The following is a 19,247-nucleotide window of genomic DNA, read 5'->3' on the forward strand; positions in this document are numbered from 1 at the left end:
ATATGAATGCTTTGAACCTCACCGAGGACATGGCGTTGGATAGAAATGATTGGAGGAAAAGGATTCATGTGGAAGACCCAAAATGATTTTTTTTTTGGTTCATATCGCTGACCCCAATTGTTTTGGGATGAAGGCGTAGTTGTTGTTGTTGTTGTTGTTGTTGTTGATGAGAAACCTGCATAGAAAGAGAGGTCACGTAATTGGGCCCTCCTAGATAGTAAACAGTGGTTGGTGTCCTAGCCCGCAACAAACACCCATTGGGCAAGCCACCAGTCTCATTCAAGGGAAAACCGATCCTAGGCAAAATGAGGGGTTACACCCATAGTTATCAGAAGCCCCTCCCTAAAAGGGGAAGCGGGCGAGGGAAACTCTCTTCTCATTTGGGTGAAGCGTGTTTTCCACCCGCTTCCCTGTCGCATCTTTTTTGTTCTCCCCTCATTTTCCTCTTGCTTTCCCTTTATTTTTTGTATTTTTCATGTTATTATTTATATTTTTATCTAAATAAAGTTCACTTCTATTAAAAAAATGTTATTATTTATTTTTTTGCTTCCCCCTTATTTTCTTCATGTTCACTTTTTCATTCCTCATACAGTTCCAGAACGAATCCCGCTTCATGCTATTTAACACGTTCTTCCTCGCTTCTGATTCACGCATCGCTTCCCGTATCCACTTCTAACTATGGTCCAACCACCTTATCAAAAACCACCCTAACCACTTGGGACGGGCTGTAATCTGTCTAGTTGAAGGCTCATTGAATTCATTGACCCAACTCATAACTTGCTCTTACAAGTTTTACAGAATCAACATGAGGCGTCTTATTTGGCTGGGTGGGACAGGTTTTGAGGGTAGACTTGACCCGACCTGGGATGGGCCAGGCTTGGCTGCCCTGTGCAGCACGAAGCCCATTATACTCGAGCTCGAGCTAGCCCAACTAGTCAACGTGCTGGGTCCAAGCAAGGAGGCCCAACCAGACCCACCAGAAACCCAATCTGATAAGACTGGATCCAGCCAGAACCCAATATGAGTAAGGTCGGGCTTTTGGTGGGCCTGGGTCTGGCTCAGGCATATACAGCCAAACCAGGCTGGCCCGATATCAAACCCTAGTTCAGAGATACAGAGCTAATCTGAACCATCTGAATGTATATTCTATAAAATAACATGCAGCTTAGACCAACAGCTAGATCCAGCTCTCTGCCATATAGAGTACTGTCAGATCTGGTTTAGATTAAAGGGCCGTGTGGATTATCAATAAAAAAACAAAAGTTTAAAGAGCTGTATGGTTGACTCTGGACATGGATCAGAACAGATCAAACCCAATTATAGCCATCACATCATCAGACGGCCACAGACTAGGACATTTGCTAACACCCATGCTGAAGTTGTAAAGGTTTGGCTTGTCTAGATTGAGACCGAGCTTGACTCAAGCTGATGTCAATGGCAAGCCAAGTGAGAATAGGGTTGGTAAACGAACTGAGCAGCTTGTGACTTTCAGTTTAGCTCATCATGAACTCATCGTTCATATAGCTGGAGAACCGAGCCATGAGCAGCTCATTAGCTTATACAAGTCGAGCCTGAACACAGCGTGTTTGGCTCGACTAAACACGAACACAAGCTGAGTCACGAGCTCAATCCACTGGTAAATGAGCTGAGACTGAACACACCCTGTTTGGACTCGTTTACCAGCACTGAGTAAGAATCAAACCCAAAACCTTTCACTTATAATCACACAAGACCAACTGGCCAATATCACAATCGCTGGATATAAAAGCCGCATACTTGTTCTCATGGACCTACAGGAGCCAAGCCAAGCTGAGCACTCTTTGTACATGCTTAACGAGCTCCTATTAGCTTAGCTTGCTCGATAGGTCTAATTTATGAGACCTAACAAGCTTCATGCAAGCCATGCTGAAGCAAGCCACAAGCAGCTCAGTTCCATTTCTCATGCCTGTCATATAGGATGTTTTTGGCAACTTCATCAACAAACACCACATTTTTGGCAAAACCATATTTTGGCAACACATGGAAATGGTGTTCCCATCTCAATGCAAGGCTACCAAACAGAGAAAATGAAAAAAAAAGTGTCCCCATTTGTCCCGATAAGTATTCTTTAAAACATGATACACAATTTTACCAAGTAATTAGGATAAAATGTGATGGGTGAGAAGATCCCAGTGCCTTTGGCGGATATCGCAGCTGGCAAGGAGAAGATAAAATCTACCAAAGAGATTTTTACTCAAAGCACCAGCTATGAAGAAATATCTACACAATTAACAAATGGCATTGCAAAATTTCAAGATTTTCAAACAAATGATAAGACTTCACAACACTCTCATGTCTGAATATCCTACAAGACTTTAAACTAAGAGTACTACAAAGCATAGCATCATTGAAATTAACAGATTTCAACAGCCATATGATCAATTAATTTGGAAAAGAATCTAAAACAACTACAACAAAACAGTAAAACAGAATGTAATAGTATCATCATGGAGAAACCTTCCAGGCTAACTCTTGATTTCGACATGACCAAGCACAAAAATGGTCATCTAAATCTGTCATTGTGCCGTAATCACAAAAAAGTGGTTGCACCTGCAAAGCCAAGCCAAGCTGCAGATTGAATTTCATGAAAGCTCGACCAATGAAAGTATGAAAAATTCCACCATGTTGATTGCTTGCATCACATCATATCTTATGTGATTTTCGTTTTGGAGTTAAATATGGTAAAATTGATACCCCAAAATATTTTTTACTAATTAATGAAATTATATTATAACTGTGACCTACAATAAAAGATAAGATTCGAAACCAGGAGATACGTAAGAAGGTAGGTGTTGCATCCATTGAAAATAAGATGAGAGAGAATCGTTTACGATGGTTTGGACATATTCGGCGAAGGCCTAATGATGCTCCAGTTAGAAGGATGGAGAAATGGGAAAATATATTAGTTAAAAGAGGTCGGGGTAGGCCTAAGAAGACTTGGATGGAGATGATAGGAAAGGATATGAAGGTTTTGAATCTCACCGAGGACATGGCATTGGATAGAAATGATTGGACGAGAAGGATTCATGTGGAAGACCCAGAATGATTTTCTTTTTTGGTTCATATCGCCGACCCCAATTGTTTTGGGATGAAGGCGTAGTTGTTGTTGTTGTATATTATAACTGTGACCTACATCGTGAATTCAGCCTTATACTCTTAGTCTTATGGTTATGTCCAATCCCAAGAAGCCCAAGCACCAACAATTGAAAATGGTGTAAAATCATGGAGTAAAGACCAAGAGGTACCAGAATCCAGATCACTTCTCATGCAATGCGTCCATCAGATAGAGTCTGTTGAAACTTTGTCCAGCAACCCTGTAGATATAAATTGCAGAGATTATTAACTCCGCATAAAAATAGACCAAACCACTAATGCAGATTGCGATAACAGTTTCAAGAAAAGTTCAGATGAAATTCCAAACAGATGCAGCTCAGCCACTGCAACCATCAGTGAAGCATCATTGTCAAATCCTCTTAAGTTGAAATTTCAACAGAGTAAACTCCCCTAAAATGCCAGGGCAACATAACTCAAATGGTCCTGTTTCTGATAGTATTGCACAGTGGTGCATGAATATCAGACTGAATCCAAGGGCTATTCAAGAGGAGATGACAAAGGACTTTTTTCTCCAAGAGGAGATGAAGGTTTAGACCACGTTTTTATTTCATTTAGGTGTCAATAATAGATTTGTTAGTTTCAGTTAGTTTTTCTCATGGTTAGATGTACATCAGTAACTTATGGTAAAAGTCCTAACTGTTATCATCTAATCAGGTCCATTGATAATGGCAGATGAACATATAAATACAAGAAATTCCTGCTAGCCACCAGAAGGTAGGAATATGACAAAAGTATTTACACTAAATCATATAACTTCCAAGCAACAAATACATTTTTTAGGTTATCAATGTCCAGTGCCCAAACAACAAAATTTCACTAACAGCAACATCTAAAGCAGATTTACCTTGATTTCACCAACTACTAGTGCCTGTTATTTCAATTTAGTGAACACAATCAAACTAGAACTAAAATTTTCAAATCACCACTTCGCAATGATAAAGCTGATATCTTAAGTCACATGAGCTTAAAATAAAATAGTGAGTAAATTACAAATCCCAGCTTATCAGATTTTTGCAGAAAACATCCAATGTTCTGGTTATTACATTTAACCATCAACTTTTTAATTTTGTTTCAAAGACAGTCCTGAAATCATTTGACAATTGTTTATTCAAACAAAATATCTACACAGCTCTCGATATTTTTGCTTTAACAGGAAAAGCTGAGTTATTTTATCAATGACGGACAAAAAAGAAATATCATACCTTAGGCAGGTATTTCAAATGCATTAAAAGAAAGCAGGTAATTGAATTTAATGACAGAAAGGTAGGATAGTTTTTTGTAAATAGCTGATAACTTGAGAGGCATTTTGTAATTTTACTCTAAAACAATTACTTACCTGCACCATAAAGAACCGTATGAACACTACAGAGAAGAAAAGGAAAAAGGATATGGTGAACAGTCTTATCATTCCCTGTAAACAATAAAACAGTGCCCCTCACAATATGAGAGACAAAAATGATATTTACCAAGTGAATGATCTTACAGAGTATAAACCTATAGGGTAATGTGATTGCAAAATCCACATGTTTCCCAGGCTTTTATTAAAAGTGGACTTCATCTCCAATATCTTTAAGGACTTAAAATTCTTTTTTTCTACTTAACATGTAGGTTCTGAAAAAAACTGCATTCAGGATATCTGAGACCTTAGTTGTCAAAGGCAGCGCCTAGACGACCTAGTCGCAGCCCCGCCTGGGCAATCAGGTTTGGGCAGTGGGGCCCTATATTACTGCCTAGGCTGCGACCGCCTAGGCTTTTTCTTAGAGCCTAGGCTTTTTTTTCTAAATTTTAAAGATTTTTTTTTAAGATATATCATTTGTTTTCTTCTTCAAGGAGGAGGAGAAGAAGAAGAACAAGAAAGAGAAGACATGTTATTGGTCCATTGCTTGTATTATGTTTATTGTTGAGAAGAAGAAGACATTATTTGTCTATTGCTTGTATTATGTTTATTGTTGAGAAGAAGAAGAAGACATTATTTGTCTATTGCTTGTATTATGTTTATTATTGTTAATTTTTTTGTATACATGATTTTATTTTTTGTCTATTGTTCTTCACATTGTTAGTTGTATTGTTTTTTTATTCAATTGTTAATTTGTTCTTAATTTGTTTGAGCAAGTTAAGGTTATGTAATATAATTGCTTTATAGTGTTCAACGACATATTATTTGTCTATTGCTTATTGTTGATTGATTTTATGGTGTATACATGTTTTTTATTATGTTCTTTATGTTTTTTCTGTTTTTTTTATTTGGGGTACCACCTAGGCCTTTTTAGGGGCTCACCGCCTAGCGCCTATGACAACTAAGTCAGAGACAAATTTTTCATCGTATCTATAGGAACCTGAAAAAGGAAAAGAGAAAAAAAAAAAAAGAACTAACCTCCTGCCATGCATCATGGCCTTAGATTGATCTCCATAACTTAGCTGGGTAGGTTAACTTAAAAAGCACGAACTACAAAGATAGACATAACCAGTGTTGTAGGCGCCTAGAGTTCAGGAACCACTCAAGATCCATGACCTGATCCAAAAAACATTTTGGAGACTGTATAATGGGAATTTTTAATGAGATTTGTGGCGGTAGTGGAGGTATGGACCCGCCCTATTTTCGTGATTTTCTCATAGTTTTGAGATAGGGTTTCTTTCTTTTATGAAGAGACACCTCTCTTTGAGACAGAGTTTTTGGGTGTATTGGGGATTGGGGCTTTGAAATTTCTTGTATTCCGCTATTGTATTCCTCACATTGCTAGTAGTTTTTTTGCTCCTCCTTCACCCATGGACTTAGACCTGAGTGCTGAACCGTGTAAATCTCATATCTTCTTCTCCTCTATTTTCTTTGTGGTTTGCTTTGTTTCTGGTTCGTAGTTTGCATAACATCCAAAATTGTTATTTATCTAGATAAATGACAAGCCTCCAATGATTTCAGTCTTCCAATATTCCTTTTTTCTTTGACAAATAACCATGAGCAAACAAAATATGAGTGGCAAGTTAAAATTTTCCATTCAGCAGAAAAGAGGCTTCAACTCTTCAACTAGTCAACTGAAAATATGACAGTAAATTAAAAAAAAAAAAACAGGAGTTTAACACCAAATTACCACTGTAGTTATTTATAAACACCATAGTCTGTCACCTTATATCGTCCCTCTAATATTATAAATGTCGTGTTATATAATTAAAAAAATAAGAATATAAATAACATAAAAGAAGCAAATCAAGAGATGATAAAGGAATGAAAACATTAAGGGAGCAAAACATAATCCAGAATAAGCAGGCACATCGTCTTAAACATACCCATTAATTTGATTACAGTAGTTGGAAATTTGATTCGTTATGAGAAAACTGTCAAGCCGTGAAGGTTCAGGAAGGGGCTTAAAGATGGGGTTTGAGGGGTCTTCCTCTGGCAATGGTTCCTCTCCAGCAGCTTTGCGTGCCATGTTCTCAGCCCTGTATAAGTGAAGCACAACCATACCAAAACAAAAAATAGGATAAGAGCTTATCCATAATACGATCATGCTATTCAGCTACAAAATGTGCTAATACTGACAAACAGATTTTGCTAACCCCACTCGATATATGTACATATTCTGTCAGACATCCACATGGTGGACATGTGGATACACTAAGTAGCATGCCTTTGAGTGTATGTTGTACATGTGCATAAAGTGGTGGTAGGGGGGGGGGGGGGGGGGGGGGCAGGTTTGTCGTTGTTGATTAACACTTGCGACACACACATTTATTAAACTATGACATGTTTGTCCTTTTTGTTCATAGAACAATAAAAGCATAATAAAATGTACCTTTTATGCTTCTTACCTTTAAGCAGTGACAAACTAATTTGCCCTTTAAAAACCACAGTCTGTGACCTTTTTCATATAGGAAGCTAGGCGAGATGCAACCTAGTTGTGACTATGCTCACATATCCTCAAGCAGGCTAGCACCTTGAAGGATCCCTTGCCTTGATTGAGGCTCAACAGGTGAACGCCATGCTTTTCACACACATGGATCCACGCATGAATGCATGCACGCACACACATGTACACATGCATGCATACACACACGTATATATTCCAAATACTTGCAGCCAATGTTCAAGACAAACATAACTATTCAACCAGATCATAAGCATGTGCAGATAACATATTCATTAAAAAAGGGCAGACGATGAACTACTTTCAAGTTGAGGCAAGCCAACTCAACTTTAAGACCAAGATCTATTTCAACCAAGAAAAGACAGCTCAGTCCCAGATTGGATGAACAAGCATTATGGAAGCAACAGGAACATACAGGCAGTTTATGCCATTAGTAGTTCACCACTACCTTCCTAAACGATTGAGTTATAAACTATACACTGTGCAGAGTTAACACACAAGAACAAAGTAGAATATAACACATTAGTACCAAAGAATGAAGAGCAAGCACAGATAGCCTTTATATTAACTGATACATTGAAACCACCTCATGAACAGACTCTGGGTTTACCTTCTTTTCTGTAGCCATGACTGCTGCTGGGATTGCTGGCGTGAAAGGTTGCGATAATAAAATTGGAACTAAAGCAAAAAAAAACAAAAGGAATGGAATTATGCACATTTCCATTTTTTCAGCCACCTGAAAAGAAAGCAAACAAAAATTCTAACTTCTTACTTTCTGCTGTTCCATGGACAGATCATCCATACATTCAATTAAAAATTCCAAGTTCCTCTCCATAAATGGACTTGTAGACAAAGAAAGACGATCATAATCGCACTGTCAACAAACACAAACGATCAAGTTCAATCAACACAGGAGCAGGAAAAGGAAAGAAGACATTCCAGAAACAGAACAAGTTTAAGACCTGAGTGACAGGTGCATCAGATTCTAGCTCTGACATGAAAGCGCTTATGAGTGCTGAATTTGAAACCTTGACCTGTATAGCAGTACAGAATTGATATGTATGTGTAAGAAGGTAAAAGAGCTTCCAGGCTTACATCATGTTCTGAGAAACCAAATAACATTGTTTTCTAAGAATGGGCATTAGCATAGACAGTACAGCCACTGTCAACAGTATTACAAAAGATAACGTGTGAGGGATTGCACACATACAGGTATTTCTTCAAATATATCCACCCAGGTCAAGTTCTTCTCCCTTAGCCTATAAAATGGAAATGACACCCATGAGAAAGCAACAAACCAAATAGGCAAACAAACAAAGAATCAAATGGCAGAATTTTGGGTGTTCCTAAACAGTCTTCTCTCATAAACTGTCCTAAATGGATTCAAAGGGAAAAGTTTTGTGTTTGCTTGATCCGAACTTACAGGCGCATTCTCTATAGCTTACCTAACAGAAAACATGCATTTTTCAAGTTTAGATATGCATTTAGAGATATCAATGGCACATATTCACTAAAACTTGTTGAAATAAAATCAAATTTTCTTGCTAAATTGATTCGAACGAAAGCATGATCTTTATTAAATAAGCAATGATAAAGACATCTAGAAGTCTGGATTAGGCAAAAAACACCTGCAACTATGTTTTCTTCAGAAGTGTTTAGGACTATGTCACACGGACTCTTCTAACAGGGCACCACACCCACGTCGCACCTGCACCCTAATTAAGTTCATTTTTATCTATATTATATATATATATATATGCACACAAATACACGTAGTGTTAACTTAAAACTGTTAAAAAAAAATTATATATATATATATACATATATATATAAACTCCCCGCACCCAAGTTTTTTTTAAGTGCCGCATCACCGCATCCGCACCCGCACCTATGTGACATAGGTTTAGGATGTTTAGGAATTAGGACATAAAACTGCTTAAGAGCATTATATATACATATATATATAGAGAGAGAGAGAGAGATGGTGCTATTGAAGGCACAGAACTATTGACCTAGAAATCATAGGTCAAGGCTTTATCTATTCAATCTAACCACATGGATGTGTTCAGCATGGTCTGTTTGCTAAGGATCAAACCTTGGATCATGATTTTTGAGTTGTAAAATTTCAGTGCATTGTGGGCCGTTGATTTTTTAAGCCCATAAAAATCTGATTATATGTCACAAGCACATGATTCAAACCACATCAAGATCATGTTTGTTGGGCTTGTTCCACAGAAAACAAAAAGGAAAAAAATGGGTTTATAACAATTGGTTTCTACTAAAGGTATGCTAGCAACAAATGCAGCCAATATTTTTTCATGGTGCTCAGAGAAAAGAAAAAAGAAAAAGAGATGAACATACTTCTCGCCAGTAAAATTGTTATTGCGGTATAGATCCATGAAAGAGTCCTTAAGCTTCAAGGCCTTAAGGGCCAGCACACCTTGGCTAGATCTTGATGGGTCATAAATAATGCAGACACATCTTCTTATGTTCTCCTGTAAATAAAAAGATGAAAAAGCATGCTATTCAGAGAATTGATTATAGCTTGAACAAGAGTAGATTATCATTTGAACATGCCACCTACATGTTGAAGTAACAGTATATTTGTCTCATAGGTTCCCTTCAAGGTATTTTGTGACCAAATGAGGCTTCTCTATATCGTATCAGGACAAGGAATTAAACACATTGTGTCTCATATGAAACAGCAGGTCGATTTGATCTTCTTGTGTTGCACCAAAACTCAGCCTTAAAGGCCATAAAGTTGCACTTGCACTTACATCATGGGGATATCAAGAACTTGAAAGCACACAAAGTGTGAATTTCTGTATTGGACCAGGATGATGACTCTAACATTCAAGTCGATGACCTATAGTAATTTAAATGGAGAGAATCTGCACCGTAAAGATGCATTTTTGCAAAAACCTTCCTATGTGCTCGAGAACTAGCATAACTGGGTGAGGAAATAACACTCACTCACTACCAGTTCATGCTTGCAATTGAGAATGAACCTACCATTGGAAGAAACAATGCACACACTCAAGGATGAACAGCAATTTAAAAACTTTAACAGAAAAAGAATGGAGACAAAAGAAATACTTGTGAAGAAAAATAAATCAACCATAGATGTAATGAATGAATCAAATTTACCTGGTAATTCATGAATGTCTCAATCAATTCTACAGTCTGGTAAGAACCCATGTAGGTTGACTGGTACCTGTTGAATGTTCAGGAGGCAAAATCACCACTCAATTGAAAACCAATGTCATTAAAAGAGAGGACCAGCTTTACTAGTAAATATATTTAATAGATTGATGATTGTCATGCAACTATACGAACAACAACAGTAGAAGCAAAATTTTCACAAATGAAAAGCAAACATATAGTTCCCACCAGCATTCAGAAAAAATAATAACAATAACAGTAGTAGTAGTGATGCTGTCTCCAATCAAATTTAAATACTGGATGAACTAAAATATCAAGCAACACCCTTTAAGAAAGGAACACCTCAGAAGCACCTGTGAAGGACATAACTGTCAGCAGCCTTCAGAGCATTACAGTATTGCAAGACATTCAGGATTATACTGACAATTTGTGCTCCAAATCTCAAGTAGTTCGGAAACCCTTCTTAGATTGCAACATGCAGCTCTAATATTTATGAGTTTGCGAGCCTTTGAAGGGTTGAGGGCCTTGAGGCTGGTCATCCGTTCACCTATATTTGTGTTACTGCCTCTCTATTTTCTTCATAAAGTTTTGATCTATTAAAACCATTGGGAAAATAGAAATCAAAAGTCTGCCATCACATTAATATCAGTATTTGGATATTTTAGGGAAATTAGAGATCAAACCTAGGCCACAAGAATGAAGTCTATGTGTTGAATACTTTGCACCATACAAAATTTGCATGTCAGTTTGTCGTAGCTACATTACCTAGACAGTCCTAGAGGGCCAATGTGTTCATATCCAACTGTCTCCAACACCAACACTTTTTGGCATAGCTTGACCATAGCTATTTTCAAACTTCAAAATGTCCAACACCATTGAAAATGTTGGGTACGGCAGGTCAAGTGTTGAACGCTCCATCTGTTGTGTATAGACACTTCAAAAATAAAAGTGTTCATGATTTTTATAAACTATGATTTGTTTTTCAACTATTAACCATATGGTGAATGGTGATGACCTCTAGCACCAAACAGCCATTTGAATATATATATATATATATATATATATATATATATATATATATATATATATATATATAAATATATATATATATAAATATATATATATATATAATCACTGTCACCGATATCGGCAATATTTTGAAAATATCGTGAGAAATACCGATATTTTAAGGTAGTCGATATTAAAGGTAATATCTTGCGATATTTTCAAAATATTGCTAGAAGACAAAATATTGTGATATTATCATGATAATATCGTGATATTTTTGGGAAAACCTCTTTTTTTATTTAAGTTTGCATTTCCTATTTTTTGTTTCTTTTATATTTTAAAACCTTTAAAACATGTTTCTTTATATTTTTGAAAAAAAAAATAATGCAAAACTTATTATTTTCTTAGCTTTTTTGTTGTTATTTATATTTTTTCAATTTTTTAAACTCCTGAGATTTAGCAACTTTTGAAAATCTCTCTGAGAAATTACCTTTAACGATACAAGTGACTATGATATATATATCACTTTCCATATGAACTTAAGGATTTTACAGATTACCTATGTTTTATTTTTTATTATTATTTGCTTGGGTTTCAGCACTGTTATATCAATTCATGTCATGACGCTAATAGTTGAGAATTAGCCACCTACCTTATTTTCTCTCTCTTGTCTCAATCTTTCCGCCTTGCTCTTCTCACACCTTATATCCCTTTTGACTATAAAATGAGAGTTTGTGATCCTTTTGCTTATATTATATTCATAGCCACAGATATCAGCTATATATATTCTTTTCAAATGGTAAACATATTAAAAGAAAAATATCATGAGATTTCAAATAGGCAAGGGTTCCCTCACTTTGTTGGACGGGTGGGGGTAAAGAAGTTAGTCCAAGACCATAAAATTAGGTTAGCCACTTGGAACATAGGGTCTTTAACTGGTAAGTTGGTAGAGTTAGTAGATGTTATGTGTAGGAGAAAGATTGATATTTTATGTCTTCAAGAGACCAAATGGGTAGGTGAGAAAGCAAAAGTGATAGAACCTTGGGGATATAAGATTTGGTATACAGGAATAAATAGGAATAGGAATGGAGTAGGGATTGTTATGAGTCGTCAGTTTATAGATAATGTAGTTGAGGTCCGTAGGAAGGGTGATAGAATTTTACTTATTAAATTAGTATTAGGTGCGGATATTATTAATATTATTAGTGTTTATGCACCTCAAGTAGGTTTAGATGATTCCATTAAGCATCAATTTTGGGAAGATTTAGATCGAGTAGTACAAGGGATATCTTATGGAGAAAAGTTTTTCATCGGCGGTGACCTTAATGGACATGTAGGCATTAGTAGGGATGGATTTGAGAGTATCCATGGAGGCTATGGTAAAGGAGAAAAAAATGAAAGTGGAGAAAGGATTTGAGATTTTTGTTTGTCCTATGATATGATCTTAGCAAACACTTGGTTTAGGAAGAGGGAGTCTCACCTAGTAACATTTAAAAGTGGGGTTAATGCGAGTCAGATAGATTTTTTCCTACTTAGAAAGAGAGATAGGGGTTGTTGCATCGATTGTAAGGTTATACCAGGAGAGAGTGTAGCTACACAACATAGAGTCTTAATTTTAGATCTTAGAATTAGACAATGTCGCAAAAGGGATAGACATAGGATAGATCCTAGAATTAAGTGGTGGGCACTGAAAGGAGCTAAACAAGGAATGTTTGTAGAGCAGGTAGTTAAGGAAGTTGATTGGTGTCTCGAGGAGGATTCAGAATCAATGTGGAATAAGATAGCGGGTGGCATGAGAAAAGTGGCTAAGGAGGTATTGGGTGAGTCTAAAGGCGGTGCACCACTAGGTAAGGATACATCATGGTGGAACGTGGATGTCAAATTAGCTATTAAGGTTAAAAGAGAGTGTTATAAAAATCTAAGTAAGAGTCGTGATAATGAGAATTTGGAGAAGTATATGATAGCAAAGAAGGAAGCTAAAAAAGTTGTTCGAAACGCGAGGGCTAAGGTATATAAGGAGGTTTATGACAAGTTGGATACCAAAGAAGGCGAGAAGGATATTTATAGGCTTGCAAAGATGAGAGATAGGAAATCAAAGGATTTGGGTATGGTTAGATGTATTAAAGATGAAACACAAAGGGTTTTAGTCAAAGATGTGGAGATTAAGGAGAGATGAAAAGATTATTTTGATAAGCTATTTAATGAAAATCATGCTCAAGATCTTGGAGACTTCTCCATTCCTTTTCATGAGATAAATCGTGACTTCATGCACAAGATTCAAAAGAAAGAAATTGCAGAGGCTTTGAAGAAAATGAAATCAAGAATGGCAGTTGGCCTAGATGGTATACCAATCGAGGCTTGGAAATGCTTGGGAGAGAAAGATTTAGAATGATTGACAAATCTTTTTAACAAGATTTGGTGGACAAATAAGATGCCTAATGAGTGGAGGAAGAGTACTTTGGTGCCTCTATATAAGAATAAGGGTGATATACAAGATTGCACAAACTATCGTGGTATAAAACTCATGAGTCATACTATGAAACTTTGGGAGAGGGTGATTGAGTCTAGGTTGAGGAAGGTTGTCATGATATCAGAGAATCAATTTGGTTTTATGCCTGGAAGATCAACTATGGAAGCTATACATCTTCTTAGACAACTTATTGAGAGAAATAGAGAGAGGAACAAAGATTTGCATATGGTTTTTATTGATTTGGAGAAGGCATACGATAGAGTACCTAGGGACGTTCTCTGGTGGACAATGATGAAGAAAGGTGTTTCTCTCAAGTACATTAGTATAATTAAAGATATGTATGAAGGAGTAGTAACCAATGTCCGCACTTGTGGAGGGGTGACAACCAATTTTCCGATAACGGTTGGGTTACATCAAGGATCTGCTTTAAGCCCTTTCCTATTTGCGATAGTGATGGATGAGCTTACGAGATCAATTCAAGAAAATGTACCGTGGTGTATGTTGTTTGCTGATGATATTGTTTTGATTGATGAGTCTAGAGCTGAGGTTAATGCTAAGTTAGAATTATGGAGACAGACATTGGAAGCTAGAGGTTTTAAGTTGAGTAAGAGTAAGACTGAATATATGGAATGTCGGTTTAGTAAGCAACGAAGTAGTGATGGGAGTGTAGTGAAGCTTGGTGAGCAAGAAATACCGGTGAATGATTATTTCAAATATTTGGGATCCATTATTCAAAAGTATGGAGAAATTGATGGAGATGTAAATCATAGGATAAAGGTTGGGTGGATGAAATGGAAAAGTGTAGCTGGAATGTTGTGCGATCGTAGAATGCCATTGCGGTTGAAGGGAAAGTTTTATAGGACGACTATTAGACCCGCTTTACTATATGGTACGGAATGTTGGGCTGCCAAGAGACATCATATTCAAAAAATGAGTGTAGCTGAGATGCGGATGCTTAGATGGATGTGTGGAAATACAATAAAAGATAAGATTCGGAACGAGGAGATACGTAAGAAGGTAGGTGTTGCACCCATTGAAAATAAGATGCGAGAGAATCATTTACGGTGGTTTGGACATATTCGGCGAAGGCCTAATGATGCGCCAGTTAGAAGGTTGGAAATATGGGAAAATATATTAGTTAAAAGAGGTCGGGGTAGGCCTAGGAAGACTTGGATGGAGATGATAGGAAAGGATATGAATGCTTTGAACCTCACCGAGGACATGGCATTGGATAGAAATGATTGGAGGAAAAGGATTCATGTGGAAGACCCAAAATGAATTTCTTTTTTGGTTCATATCGCTGACCCCAATTGTTTTGGGATGAAGGCGTAGTTGTTGTTGTTGTATCATGAGATTTCAAAAAAAAAAGTTACAGCGATATTATTGCAATAATATCATAGAATATCATGATATTTTCAGTTACTGTTACTTTTTATGTCTTTTATATATCTTTTTTTTCTTTATTTTGTATTTTTACATATTTCTTTATTAAATTTAATACATGTACTATTTTATTATCTAAACCAGAGTTACCGAAAGCTTCTTAGGTAGGTGGAAAGCGCGCTTCCCGAAAACTCACTTCGAAAGCGCGATACTCCTCACTTTCGAAACTTCATGGGAATCTCGATTCCCCAAGGCTTCTTCCACGCTTTCCACCAGTGTTATCAAAAACGCGTCTTGAGGCGCAAAAGGCATGCCTCGCCTTGAGGCGCGGCCCTCTGTGCCTCAAGGCGCAAGCCTGAGGCGCAAAAAAAAAAAAAAAAATATATATATATATATATATATATATATATATATATATATATATATATATATATATGTTTTTCAAGATTTCTAAGACATAATCAACAAGATTTTTGTAGGTTAATCTTATATATATTCCAATTATTTCAATTATGTAATCAGTTTCTTAGTATATTTTAACTTTTTTTGGTTAATCTCATATATTTTCCAGTTAGTTTTTATATGATACTTAAAGTAACATATAAAAGTAACTTACTTTTATATGTTAATCTCATATTTTTTAGAATAATCTCATATATTTTAATTTTGGAGGTTAATCTCATATATTTTCTAGTTATTTCAGTTATGTAATCAGTTTCTTAGTATATTTTAACTTTTGTTGGTTAATCTCATATATTTTCCAGTTATGTAATCAGATTTTATATGTTACTTACAGTAACATATAAAAGTAACTTACTTTTATATGTTAATCTCATATTTCTTAGAATAATCTCATATATTTTAACTTTTGTAGGTTAATCTCATATATTTTTCCAGTTATTTCATTTATGTAATCAGTTTCTTAGTATATTTTAACTTTTGTTGGTTAATCTCATATATTTTCCAGTTATGTAATCAGTTTTTTAGTTACTTTAAGTTAATCTCATATTTTTTAGAATAATCTCATATATTTTAACTTTTGTAGGTTAATCTCATATATTTTCCAGTTATTTCAGTTATGTAATCAGTTTCTTAGTATATTTTAACTTTTGTTAGTTAATCTCATATATTTTCCAGCTATGTAATCAGTTTTTAGTTACTTTTATATGTTAATCTCATATTTTTTAGTACTTATTTGAAATTTTCTATTTCTTATTGGTTGTTATTTCATCAATAAAGCATTTCTTTATTTATTTGTATTTTTAGATATTTTTTATAATTTTGTAAACTTTTCAAAAAAATTTTGAGGCTTACAATTTACGCCTCGTCTCGGTTTTTGGTGGAGCACCTCGCTAAGACTCTACGTTTTTCACAACACTGCTTTCCACAAACATGGTATACATTTCCTATATGCTTTTCTCACGTTTCTTTTCATGTTTTTCATGTATTTGCTCACGCTTTCACTCACTTCCCATGTACTTTCTCTAAATTGGTAACCATCATTGTTAGATTTTAACAAAAATTTAACTCTTTTACTGAAAGATCATGAATTATAAGAATAATCAATTTTATTTTAGGTTTTATTTGCTTCTTGTTCGATTCCTATTCAGTTATCATATTGCTTTGCTTTTTATTTATATTTCGCTTTCAAATTGATAGTTCGTTTCCCGCTTCCTATAAATTTCAAAATGTCTCACTTCCGCTTCCCGTCTTGTTTCCCGCTTCTGCTTCCTATTTTGGTAACCTTGGTTGTAACACTAGAAAATTCTTAGTCATAAGCTGAGCAGATGGCCCAAAAAAAAATCTTCATTGGATCAAAGCTGTTAACACCAATAAAAAAATCTATACCATCCAACAGTGTTGTTGTCAACATTGACCTCTCTCAAGCACCTCATCATATCAAGCTGATAGTTAGCCCCATCTGCTTCAATTTCCTCATCTTCTTCCCGAACCTATGCAACACATTGATCCAAAAAGGAGCACAAATGTAAAGCTGAGTGCCTAACTAAAACGAGAACCTACTACTCTGGCATGTTAAGACTTAAGATCGACAGAGCAGTACTGCATACCGGGAAGGGGAAACAGTTGGTAACTTCCAGAACACTACCAACATCCAAACCAAGAAGTTGCCCTGTAACCAGAGCTGGCATGAACTCCTTGCAGTGCTTAATTATCTTCAAAATAACCTGTATCACATCAATAAAATAAATTCTAAGTAGAGGCATACAATCTGTTGCAATTAGCCATAGCACGCACAACACACACACACACACACACACACACACACACACACACACACACACACACACACACACACACACACACACAAAACATTTTGTGTGCACACACAGACAAGCATGTAATCATGTACACAACTGCTCTAATCTAATCAAGCAGAAATCTCAATCAGTTGCCTTGTTACATCCAAACAGATAGTAAGGGCAGACACATAAAGAATAATTGGAGGCCTTAAATTCCGAAGACAGACTCAGTTTGAACCTATTGAACCACATTTAAGTATTAAACCCGTTTCTTTGCATGTGGCCTTGAAGTCAAAACGTTAACCCAGCCGGGGAGTTGAGATTTTGAGTCCGGAGCTTCATCCAGACACAAGCATCAATCGTACATTAATTACCGAGATGATGATGGTTTTTTAGGTGTTCTAGAACTTCCTAAAATTACCATGGCAATACCGTCCTAATACCATCTGCTACACAGGAGCAACATTAATATTTCTCTACAGGATTGTACCAATAAAACCTACGCAAAAAAAAACATAATATAGGAAAGTTCAACAACAATATAAGTAACAAATACTCATATTAGGTAAACCAAAGTTGCCAGACTAGGAAGCAGAATCGGGAAACTGTAAGGCATTTTAGAATTCATAGGAAGCAAGAAGCAAGTCATTTTAAAATTTATAAGAAGCAAGAAGTGAGGAATAGATTTGATAGCGACATGAGAATAAAAAAGGAAGTGACATAAGAATCAAACTGGAAGTGAAATATGAATCGAATGGAAGATGAATAAAAACTCAAATAAAGATCACTATCATTTCATGATTATTTAGTGTAAGAATTAATTTTTTGTGAAAATCTAAAAATGATGGTTACCGAATTAGAGAAAGTACATGGGAAGCATGAGAGAAAGCACATGCGTGTAGGAAGCATAGGAGAAGCCTGGGAGAATCTATATTCCCATCAAGTTTCTGAAGCTAGGAGTATCGGACTTTTCTAAGTAAGTTTCCGATAAGCGAGCTTTCCACCTATCCAAGAAGTTCCGATAAGCGAGCTTTCCACCTATCCAAGAAGTTTCCTGTAACTCTTGGTTAACCTAATTCTGCTCCAAAATAGTCATGAGAACTCAAACCCTAATACCATGTTCCCAATAAGGAACGGATTCGAACCCATCAACACTACAACTACTGAGACAAAAAATGAATCACCGGAAAGAAAAAAAATTAAGATGAACAAAAAAAGATTAAGATGGGGAATCGAGAATACGGAAGGGAATTACCAAACCCTCAATCTGAACCACTCTCAACGGCGAAGGAACCACCTCCGAAGCCGCTACTTGGACGAAAGACCGCATCATAGCTGTGACCAACAACACCCCACATAAAAAATTTGCACAAAATCGAAAGACCTACATCCTTCAATGAACTAACAACCATTAACAAGCAAAGATGCGGCCCAAAATAAGGGACCAAGTATCGCTTATTTCCCTGGGGCCTCAACACCCATATGAACGAAATCCATAGAGAGAGAGAGAGCATTCACTGTTCGCCATGATCTGAACGTAAAAAGGAGGAGGGATCCAAACGGGGGACGGAGAGATTCAACAAGGCGAAGCGGAGAAATTCTTCCCCGTTTGGACTGGGGCAGCTCTCTGATCTTCTACCAATGAATAAATGAGGCTTTGCGCGTTAGGACTCTGACCTTCCCCCACCACCCTCTCTCTCTCTCTCTCTCTCTCTCTCTCTATATATATATATATATATATATATATATGACACGCCACGTAGGGTATCCCGTCATTATGACACCACACGACACGTATACATCTCACAAAAATCTTCGAATTCGCGTTTTGCAATAGCTCACTGGTCGTGTCCGTGTCATTGGACCTAGTAGTCTTAGGGGTGTCAATGGGTCGGATCTTAGGTCGGGTGCAGAGTTGGATGATACCCGTTTTGTTGGATTCTCTTTCAG

General features: G+C 36.3%; 1 protein-coding gene across 2 annotated transcripts; it reads right to left on the reverse strand.

The window, feature by feature from the left end:
• Positions 1 to 2,131: 2,131 nt before the first annotated feature.
• LOC149811526 (eukaryotic translation initiation factor 3 subunit H-like) lies at positions 2,132 to 18,997 on the reverse strand. 2 transcript variants are annotated; one of them, XM_089993816.1, is made up of 13 exons: positions 18,816 to 18,997; positions 18,553 to 18,632; positions 17,106 to 17,222; positions 16,885 to 16,988; positions 10,161 to 10,227; positions 9,375 to 9,508; positions 8,224 to 8,272; positions 7,976 to 8,047; positions 7,786 to 7,887; positions 7,624 to 7,691; positions 6,436 to 6,588; positions 3,285 to 3,353; positions 2,263 to 2,589 (listed from the first exon to the last, which is right to left on the reverse strand). In XM_089993816.1, exons 1-12 carry the CDS (start codon positions 18,823 to 18,825, stop codon positions 3,296 to 3,298), a joined length of 1,014 nt encoding a protein of 337 aa, XP_089849942.1. In that variant the 5' UTR covers positions 18,826 to 18,997; the 3' UTR covers positions 2,263 to 2,589; positions 3,285 to 3,295. The 2 variants fall into 2 exon arrangements, with proteins under 2 accessions (XP_089849940.1, XP_089849942.1); XM_089993814.1 differs by lacking the exons at positions 2,263 to 2,589; positions 3,285 to 3,353 and adding an exon at positions 2,132 to 2,259 and having other exon boundaries at positions 18,816 to 18,995.
• Between the last annotated feature and the right edge of the window lie 250 nt (positions 18,998 to 19,247).

This window comes from Nuphar pumila, chromosome 17 (genome assembly GCF_984573655.1).
Source record: "Nuphar pumila chromosome 17, dmNupPumi1.hap1.1, whole genome shotgun sequence".
Classification (NCBI taxonomy): domain Eukaryota; kingdom Viridiplantae; phylum Streptophyta; class Magnoliopsida; order Nymphaeales; family Nymphaeaceae; genus Nuphar; species Nuphar pumila.

What these genes read in the sequence shown, in the direction of transcription:
- LOC149811526 (XM_089993814.1), bottom strand. An exon ending in ATATATTTGAAGAAATACCT is followed by an intron (nt 8,048 to 8,223) that starts GTATGTGTGCAA and finishes ACTGCTATACAG; the next exon opens with GTCAAGGTTTCAAATTCAGC. An exon ending in TGTCCATGGAACAGCAGAAA is followed by an intron (nt 7,692 to 7,785) that starts GTAAGAAGTTAG and finishes TTTTTGCTTTAG; the next exon opens with TTCCAATTTTATTATCGCAA.